Consider the following 10,442-nt stretch of genomic DNA (forward strand, 5'->3'; position numbering starts at 1 on the left):
CCTGCCGTTGTGTGTGGTGGTGAGATGCCAGCAAGTTGCTCCCGCCACAGGTGTGTCCCTGCTCCCTCATTTCGGACTCTTCCCTTGGAGGCATAAGCTGAATGATGGGTTTTTTACTTTTATCTTATTTTATTTAATTTATTTTTTTATGTTTTGGTTTTTTGGGTCACATCTGGCGATGCACAGTGATTACTCCTAGCTCTGCACTCAGGAATTACTTCTGGCGGTGCTTGGGGGACCATATTGGATGTCGGAGATCGAACCTGGGTCGGCCATGTGCAAGACAAATGCCCTACCCACCGTACTATATTTCCAGCCCTTTATTTTAAACTGATGGCACTGTTTCCCCAGCTATGCAATGGGAGCGACTCCTCCTGCACAGGAGTAGAAGGACCCGTGATTAAGTGCTCGCATCTTCTAGGCAAAGCACCTTTTACAGATGGGAGGGATTTCTGTCACCTCCAGACAGCTCAGCACTCAGGATCATGTTCGTAGGTCCAGCTGGGAGACTGTGGAGTTCCTTAGCCAACGTTTTCCTGGGCCAGAAAGCCTGGCCAGGATCATTTGAATATGGAATGCCAAGCAAAATCCCCGATCCATGCTCCTGGATTGACTTAAGTTGGGTTAACATTTCCCATAACCAGAGAGGCTAAGTCGGAATTCCCTCTCAGAGGTGCCCCCTGGGTTACCCAGGTTGCCGTGGACTTTTGTGGCTGCTGCCAACCTAGAAACTGTGCCAAGGCTGTGTCGCCATGGTGATGTCCATGAGGACGGAGAATGAACACAGACGTTCTGTTTCTGCAGGGGGAGTACCGAGTCCAGAAAGAGGCTGTCTGGACCATTGCTAACTTCACATCGGGAGGCACCATGGATCAGCTAATCCACCTTGTCCGTGCTGGCATCTTGCAGCCGCTGCTGAATCTGCTTAGTCTCCACGACACCAAAATGGTTCTCATTGTCCTCAACATCATCTCGTACATCTTCCAGGTGACCTGCTCTGCCCGACGGTTCCTCAGCAGCCGTCTTGAAACTGAACACGCTTAGTTCTCAGTCCGAGTAGGAGTCTTCCCAGCCCTTCATTCATTCACGCATCCTTGGGGTACCAGCAGAAGGTTGAGATCTAGCACCGTGTTCTCAGATGAATGTCTTTGTGCCCAGGGTCCCCCCCCCCCTTTTTTTTTTTTTTGCTGTGCCCAGGGATTGAATCTCATGCATTTGAGGTCTGGATCTGGGCTCTGTCACTGACCACATTCCCTGCCTCCCAGTGCATTCTTAAAGTATTAGGATAGAAAGGGCAGAGGAACTGATGGAACTTAGGTCTTAGTGGGAAAAGGGACAGAGCTTAAGGCAGTGATAAGGCTTCTGCTGCTGAGTCCGGAGGGGGTTGTGAGTCTCTTGTACACAGGATTCTGGAGAAACTTCCTTGAACGTATAAGGAAAGACCCAAGGGAAGTGAGTCCTGTGACTACTTGGGAAAGAAAATTCTAGGGAAAAGGAAAATCAGTGATGAATATAGACAGAGCAGTGCAAGAGAACAGAATATTGGGGGCCTGGGGTCAGCTTCTGTAGGGCCTATGAGAACTTTGACTCTGAGTGGGAGGGAGACACCAGCTGAAGGACCGAAGCAGGAAAACAATGGTGGAGGCTGATCCTGGATGTTCTAGGAAGCTCAAACAAGGGATGGGCTTGGCTGAGAAGCAAAACCTTAGTCGGGAGAGATCCTGAGGGGCCATGTGGAAGTGCCCCCCTATTCAGCCACAGGCTGGGGGGAAATGCATGATGAAACGCTGACTCCCAAGTCCAGAAATGTCTCGTTTCTGTAGGAACAGAGTCAGTGACTATTTACTCAGTACTTACCAGAGTTTCCCAAAGTGGGTGATAAGGGGATGCTGGAATGATGGTGGGGGGAGCAGTAGGAGCATTGGGTAGGTTTCCAGAGGGGCCAGAGTGGGTTTGCCTTTCTTTCCTAGGGGACAGAGGCCCCATAAAGTTTGGGAGGCTCTGCTGAGCTCCTGGTTCATGCGCTCCCTAGTGACACAGCTCTGCTCCCTGGGGCCGGGAATCGGGGGCAGCTCGGTGTCATAGGCAGGGGTCTCTCCTGAGGTTCCAGAGCCTCACGGGGGTGGTCAGAGCTCCTGAAGGCTGGGCAGAAACAAGAGTGTCCAAGGAACTGCCTGCATGTCCTCACACTATGATAGTCGCCTTCCTCTGATCTGAGCCCCACAAGAAGGCAAAACGTTCCTTATTTTGTTTTAATGATAAAATCGACATAACGTAAGTTGCCATCTTGACTGTTATCAGCTCAGCTCAGGGATCAGCAAATCTGTCTTGCCCAGCATCTGAGTCTGCTCACAGAGCAGGGCCTTGCCCAGCAGTCAGAGTTAGGGGAGTTTATCCCTCTCCATTACAGGTGCTTAAAATCCACGGGATAAAGGTCTTAGTGGGGAATGGCGTCTAAAGCAGCTTACACTTGGGGCTGGAGAGATGGTCGCGGGCAGAGTGCTCGCTTTCTGTGCAGCTCACCCAGTCGTGGTCCCCTGACTTCCAGGAGTGATCCCTGAGCTCTGAGCCAAGAATATACTTTGAGCATTACTGGCCGTGGCCCTCCCAAAACAAAAAGGTCATATGTATTGGCATGTAATATAATAATCACTGTCACTGTCTTCCTGTTGGTTATGAGCTTGAGTGGCCAAAAAGCAGCTGAAACAGGAAGCAGCATCCCTAGTTCTCCAGGAACAGCAAATCAAAACCACCCCGAGAGGCTTCCAAGCATCCCTCGGGTGGCTGATTTTATTTTATTTATTTACCATTGTATACCACTGTCCTCCCATTGTTCATCAATTTGCTCGAGCGGTAAGTCTCCATTGTGAGACTTGTTACTGTGTTTGGTGTATCGAATACGTCACGGGGAGCTTGCCAAGCTTTGCCGTGTGGGCGAGGTACTCTCCGTAGCTTGCCGGGCTCTCCGAGAGGGGAGGAGGAATTGAACCCGGCTCGGCTGGGCTGGCTGCGTGCAAGGCAAACACCCTACTGCTGTGCTATTGCTCCAGCCTATATTGTATTATAATTATATTATATTATTATTATCACATAATCCTAATTCACCTTTACTTTCACTCCCCCCTTTCATTGGCCCTGCTCGGGTCTTACTCTGACTCTGCTCAGGGGTCACTCCTTGCAGTGCTTGAGGGACCGGATGTGGCACTGGGGATGGGCTGGCAACTCCTTGACCCCTGTGGATCTCTCTGGCCCCTCCCCTTGACGTTTTCAGGGGCTGTTGTGCTGTTTAGCTCATCGTTCTGTTTATTTTGAGGGTAGGAAGCAAAGTGGAAGCCACAGTCCACTGGTTAGTCTTGGAGATAATTTGCACAGAATCCCATCAGTTATGCAGATCAGCCCATTGGGGGCCACAGGAGGGCAGGATCACCTGGGGCCATCTCGGAAGCTGCTGGGTTCTCCTGGCTCAAGCCCTTTTCCAGGCAGCTAAGCCATTTGAAATGTTTCAAAGTGACTCCAGGGAGTTGCTTTTCAGCCTTCGCTCTAAGCATCCGTTTCATGTACTGTCTTGGAAAGAACTGAGTCGGAAGAGGCTTGAAACAGCCCAATCAGACACTGAAGGCTTTGAGGAATGGTGGAGATCAAGGGGAGAGACTTAGCAGCTGGGCGGGCGCGGTGCGTCTGAGAAAGCCCACTGCGGGCTCCACAGAGCGAGCCTCATCAAATTCCTTTGAACCTAATACTTGATTTTTTTTTTTTACTTTCTCCTATTTTATTTTATTTTATTTTTAATTTTTATTAGTGAAACACCATGAAGTACAGTTGTGGACTTACAAGTTTTTGTGCTTGGGTTTTCTTGATTTTTGCCTTGGGAGAGCCTGGGCAAACACCGTCTGATGGACCGGGAATCCTGTGGGTGTGGGACGGGTCATAGCATCTCAGTGGGCTGAGGGGCGCAGACGTGACACCGGTCTCACAGACGTGACAGACTCTGAGCCTCGGCTGTGCATGGAGTGTCGTAGCAATGACACAAATGAACAGAGTTTCGGGGGGAGCAGAACATCGCCAAGAGTTTGGCAGTCAAGAGGGTGACCTGATACTCTCTCAGGCACAGGCCCAGTGCGGGGTCCGGGGCATCTCCCACCCCTGTTTCCTTTCAACACTTCGGTTCAGGCTTCAGCTTCTGCCCCAAGGGCCTGTGGGTCTCTAGCAAGGCCTGGGGGTGTCATTCTGGACCCCAGGACTGGCTCCTGAGTTACCTTCAGAGCCTCTCTGAGAAGTCTTGTCCCCTAGGTAAGTTGGCATACCTGCCGCCAAAGCACTGTCTCCTCCGTTCCCCCAATACCCCTTCAATGTGTGCCACATTCCACCTCTCCCGGTTGCTGTTGTCCTATGTTTGCCCAAGCTTGGCAAAGGAGCGGTCACAAAACCCAGGTGTTTGCCAGGTGTCCCTGTAGCTGACATTCACAATGGGAACGGCCTTCTTTTTTGGCTCAAAAGATCAGTGAGGGCTGGGCAGAGAGTACGGCAGGAGGGCAGCCCTGGCACCCCATATGGTAACCTCAGCCCTGCCAGGGGTGATCCCTGAGCACAGAGCCGGGAGTTAGCCCTGAGCACCGCTTGGTGTGGGTCCCTCCCTTTAAAAAATCCATGCCCCCTGAAAATCTTTACCTTTAAATCTACCTTTAGTGAACAAGACACCCCTACTACCCCCCCCCACCAACACACACACACACACACACACACACACACCCCTGAGGCTACTCCTAACACACACACACACACACACACACACACACACACACACACACCCCTGAGGCTACTCCTAAGTTGTTTGTTTTGGAGCCACAGTCAGCAGTGCTCAGGGCTGACTCTGGGCTCTGCACTCAGGGACCACTCCCGGCGGTCTCACATCCTTCTAAATTGTTCTGTCCCCCACCCCATCCCCACCCCCCAGGAGTGTTTTTTGCCCACTTTGGACAACACTGTTCTTTAATTTCAGCATTTGATGATTTGTCTTGTTTTCCTGTTCTCACCATGACTTCTCTCCTACCATTGCTGGGAAAACCTTCCCTGAGTCTCATCTTTGTGGTTCTGTGTGTCTCGAGCACTGCAGTCAAGCTGCCTCAGACACCGGGCGGGATTTGCGCCCCCAGATTATTTGATTAGAAGACCCACTCCCTGTTCCCAGAAGCTGGTCCCTGAGTCCACAGTGCTGTCTGAGCTCAGGCCGCACACAGCCCCTCCTAGACATGCCCTGACCATCCTTTCAAAGAGCGGGAAAACCGTTTCCCTCACCAGAGGAGATGCCTGCTAAGGAAAACCGTCTCTGGTGCAGGGAGGCTGGCCTGGGTGGTGGACCTGTCCACGGTGTCAGGGATGCGTGCTGTCAGGAGGGAGTTCCGGGCAGATTCCTGTCGGGGAAGGGGGCTGAGTGTAGGCACCTCTGGCCTAGAACCTGGGCACTCAGGGCTCATCCTGCCTGCAGGCTGCCAAATCCTTTTCCCAGAAGCAGAGCTTGTGTCTTCTCGTGGAGGAGTTCGGTGGCATTGACAGAATCGAGGCGTTACAGTTCCACAAGAACCCGCAGATCGCACTGACGGCCTCCAGGCTTATGGAGAGACACTTGTGTGAGGTGAGTGAGGGGCATACAGAAAACGAACGCCCTAGCTCCCATGGCCTTCATCTGACCCCTCTTGGCACCCCTCCATGTGGCCTGCGTTGGGGGGGCACCCTCTGCTCCTTTGGGAATCGGTTTCTTGACTCCTGGAGAGAGCTCTAACCCCATCCCCATAAAACTCATCCTGCTACCCTAGTTGGTTTAGAATTTCATCCCTCCACCCCCTCCTTGCCCCTTTGTGGGGTGGGGAGGAGGAGAATAGGGCTGGGAGGGGGAGAATGGGCACGAGGCAAGCCTCTGGTCTGGAAAGCCCATTTGGCCACTTACGGCCTCTTCGTCTCTGGTGTTTGGAGATTCAGCTCTACAAGAGGCTAATTTCTAAGTGTTGTGCAGGAACAGGGAATAATCAAATCTCATCGGACCGCTCTTAAACGACTTTCATTGTGGGAAAAATCCATCAGACGGAAAATTGACTACTTCAGCGCTTCTTAAGTTCAGTTCAGTTGACAGTACGTTCCTGCTGTGTGACAGTCATCAACTAGGAAGGCTCATCTCCCCCATCCAAAAGCCCATCCCCGTGACTACTGCCCCCATCCCTCTCCCAGCCCCAGTACTGCCATCTCACTTCCTGCCACATGGAGGGGTACCAAGAGGGGGTCAGATGAGGGCCCATGGGAGCTAGGCATTCCAGGGGGGTAGTACTCCGCCTCTTGTGGCCGACTTATTTTGCTAGGCACAGTATCTTTGTTGTAGGGGCACCGTGCTCAGGAATCACTCCTGATGGTGCTCAAAGGACCATGGGGTACCAGGGGTAGAACTTAGACCTGTTGCGTGCGAACATAGGCCTTGACCCTCCGCACTATCCCTCCAGCTAGAATCCCTCAACAAGGCAGAGAATCCATAATGCCTGCCTATATTGTAGCATGAGTTGAGTAAGGACTTCTGCCCTTAAGGCTGAAGAGCATTTCACTGTAAACTGCTCGATTTTCCCGCTCAGTCCTACATGGACACTTGTTTCCTTTGAGCTGCTGTGGATAATGCAGTTATGAGTGGCGGAGGAGAGTATCCATGGTCATGCATCTAATTTTTTCTATCTCATTTTTTTGTTTTGCATTTTTTTTCTTGTGTGCCAGAAATTGCACCTAGGTTCCTACATGCATAGCTCACACTCTGCCACTGAACTAGCTCCTAGCCCATGGTGTTTTGGTGTGAAACTTAGAGTTTACAAAGTGAGGGTTATCCTGCTGTCCCTGCAAACTCTTGGCCACTCAGTCAATCTGATCTGGTTGATAGTGGATCCTTTAGCTCAGGACTAAGATGATGCTCAAAACCGAAAAGGCACTGAAGGATGACAGGCTTCATTGGGGTTACATTTCCTGGTGAAAACCTTGAAATTTAGAGCTTCTTTCAACATAGGGTGCAGGTCGTAGAATTCATCCAAGTGCTCCCAACCGAAGCAAAGACTGTATCCTAACTCACTATAAGATAGTACTCTGGATCCAAACGGTGTTTTACTTGTTTATTTTGGGGGTTTGGGGCCATACCCACGACACTAAGGAATCAGCCCTGACAGTGCTCGGGTGACCAGATGGGATGCGAGGGATCGCACCCTGGTTGGCTGTGTGCCCGGCAATGCCTTACCCATTCTATTAGCTTCCTGCCTTCCCAAACTGCATTCTAGGATAAGCCACAGTTGGGAGGATGAGGGCAGAAATCGCACAGCAGAAAGGGCACTTGACTTGCACGCAGCCAACCTGGGCTCAATCCCCAGCATCCCCTGTGGTCCTCCACGCTCCACTGTGATCCCGGGCTGCAGAGGAGTAAGGAGTAAGCCTTGAGCGCAGCCAGATGTGCCCCCCACCTCTGCCCGAATGAGCCAGATGGGGGTGTGTGGCTTAGGTGGTGAGGCACATGACTTGTAATGTGGGAGGCCCCGGGCTCCATCCCCACCTTAGCTCTGCTAGTTGTGCCCCCTCATGCCCCACCCCAGGATTATAACCCCCCCACACACTGTGATAGTGACAGAAAAGCAAATGCTTTTTTTGGGGGGGGGAATCACACCCAGCGATGTTCAGGGGTTCCTCCTGGCTCTGCACTCGGGAATTACTCCTGGCAGTGCTCGGGGGACCGTATGGGATGCCGGGGATTGAACCCAGGTCAGCCTTGTGCAAAGCAAACTCCCTACCTGCTGTGCTATCACTCTGGCCCCACCAAACGCTTTCTTACTTCACTCTGAGCTAGAATAGTCACACTCAGAGTAGAACATGGTTGCTGGGGTTTGTGTGCGGGGAGCAAGGGGGGACAGGGAGTGAGAAGATGTTTCATACGGAAGAAGGGAGGGCATCTGGAGACAGATGCGGCTGATGGGCACAGAGCACTGTGTGGGCTAATACTAACTGTCCCCTGAATGACTCAAGATGGTCTATGCTGGGCCCAAGAGATAGTACCCGGTGCAAGGTGCTTGCTGGGCCTGCGGGTGAATCCATCACTGGGTAGGGCCCCACACCCCTTCCCCAAAATACGGTGGGTGCTAAGTTTCATCACACACATGCACACAGAATTTGAGGCCCATCCCAAGGAATATCAAAATGAGTCTGTCCTCTGAAGGCCCCTTAGGGTGACTTAGCTTTAATTCTCAGGGTGTGGGGGAGAGAATGCTAAGGGCCAGGAAGTACAACATGTCTTTTCTCCCTGAAGGAAGAAGAACGTGAAGCAATGTGCTCGGCTCTAGAAGAAAATAAAGCCCTGTACTCGGCTCCGGACACAGACCATGAACTCTTGAAGTGCTTGACCAATAAACACCAAAGCCCCCCAGCCCCTATGCCAGCCTCAAGAACCTTGCAGGGTTGCTTCCTGAAGAAGTAGTCTGTGTGTTGGTGGGTTCGAGGCTTTTTTAAACTGAAAGTTAATAAAATGTTCACACTTTCATGAAAGCGCGCGCAGCCTCGGGCCTCACAGGTGCCGGTGTAGGATGAGGCCGAGGCGGCCTGGAAGAGTATCCACCGCCCCAGGCCAACTCTGACTGGATGCCACTAGGATTTGGGAAACATATTTGATGCTGGGGGGAGGGGAGACTCTTCCTTTTTATATTCCAGTGATGCTGGAGCGATAGCACAGCAGGAGGGTGTTTGCCTTGCATGCAGCCGGCTGGCCCAGCTGAGCCAGGTTCAATTCCTCCGGCCCTCTTGGAGAGCCTGGCAAGCTACTGAGAGTATCTCGCCCGCACGGCAAGACCTGGCAAGCTACCCGTGATGTATTCAATATGCCAAACAGTAACAAGTCTCAAAATGGAGCCGTTACTGGGCCCACTCGAGCACATCGATGAACAACAGGAGGACAGTGCTACAGGGCTACAGTGCCTAGTAAGACCTAGGACATTCTTCAAGAAGAGCTGTGTGGGCTGGGATCAGGACACTGCATGGTTTGCACACTGGAGTTCCAGGTTGGATGCTGGGGGCTACCTGTGTTCCCCTGAGTCCTGCCAGGTGTGGTCCCCCAAAACAAAAGTGAGAGAATGGGAAGGAGGGAGAATCTTAGGGAGACAGCGACAAAGGCGTCTGAGGCCATCGGGCCCGCATTCCACCACTGAGGTGCAGAAATGAGCTCGCTGGGCGCCACTTCTGGACCACACTCTCCCCGCACCTCCAGGCCACCTGCAGCCCTGCACAGCAAGGGGGAAATGCTGCGAGTGCTGCCCAGTCCACATTCTCAGACGCTGCCTCAGGCCTGAGAGTAAACCTTTATCTTGGGAACGTGGAGACTGTGTCCACCCACACATGAAAACGGGGGGTGGGGGGGGGGGGCCTCGAGGTCCTTGACTCCCCCTCCTACAGTCATCAGCTTGGCACATCTTTGTCCCGACAGACTCTCACCTTCTGAATCTTAGTCCCAGGGATGAACATTGAAGCAGGAAATACCCCTGAGCATTACTGGGCATTGTCCCTCCCCGCCAAAAGTAAACAAATTTGACAAAGGAGCCATTTGCAGGGCTGGAGCAATAGCACAGCGGGTAGGGCCTTTGCCTGGCAGGTGACCAATGTGGTTCGATTCCCAGCATCCCATATGGTCCCCCGAGCACTGTCAGGAGTAAGTCCTAAGTGCAGAACCAGGAGTAACCCCTGTGCATCACTGGGTGTGACCCAAAAAGCAAAAAAAAAAAAAAAAAGCACAAACAGACAAAAAAATGCTTACAAATTTGGGGTGCTCAGAGATGGTGTTAATCACATTTCAACGAGTGCTCATGTGCCCGGCTCTTGTGTTGGCGTGACTGGCTGGGTGACAGAGGAGGAGAGTATGGGTGGCTTTATGATGGCTTTACTGTGTGGAAACTGATCTGCAGTCACTCGGACCCTCCAAACAGGGACCCTCAAATCTGTTTTGAACCACGGAAGAAATGCAGTTCTTCAGCATGCTCGTCAGCCCTTTGAACCCCCTCCCCACCTTAGAATGCTAAAGTTCAAAGTCTAAAATAAAATTGTCGGATGGCTGATTCAAATATGGTGGTAGAAATGAGACATTCAACCAGATTGGAAGTTGAAGAAAAATCAGCTTCCAAATGTAAAGGATTCAATGAGTGGCCAGAAGATTGAAAATTAACCTCTGCCAAAGCACTTCATTGTGAAATTTCAGGTCCTTGTTCAAAGAGTTCTTACACATTTCCAAAAAGGCAGAGACAAAAGTCATGGACAAAGGATCAGGAATCCGAATGTCTATCTTCTTACCAGCCACTCAAGAAACCTTGCTCATCTCTGGGTTCTAGGTCAGATAACTTGACGGGTACACTGAATGGGAACAGATGCATCGTCAAAAAAGAATCTAAACTGAT

The 10,442-nt window shown here is 51.7% G+C and overlaps 1 protein-coding gene across 1 annotated transcript in view; it reads left to right on the forward strand.

Annotated features, from left to right (window-relative positions):
• Positions 1-9,347, forward strand: part of KPNA7 (karyopherin subunit alpha 7) — a 28,848-nt gene extending 19,501 nt beyond the window's left edge. Inside the window, exons 8-11 of the mRNA XM_056128318.1 lie at positions 805-987; positions 5,486-5,632; positions 8,315-8,400; positions 9,266-9,347. Coding sequence (XP_055984293.1) covers positions 805-987; positions 5,486-5,632; positions 8,315-8,400; positions 9,266-9,347 — 498 coding nt within the window. The remainder of the gene's footprint in view (positions 1-804; positions 988-5,485; positions 5,633-8,314; positions 8,401-9,265) is intronic.
• Positions 9,348-10,442: the final 1,095 nt, after the last annotated feature.

This window comes from Sorex fumeus, unplaced genomic scaffold (genome assembly GCF_029834395.1).
Source record: "Sorex fumeus unplaced genomic scaffold, SorFum_2.1 ptg000064l, whole genome shotgun sequence".
In the NCBI taxonomy this organism is placed as follows: Eukaryota; Metazoa; Chordata; class Mammalia; order Eulipotyphla; family Soricidae; genus Sorex; species Sorex fumeus.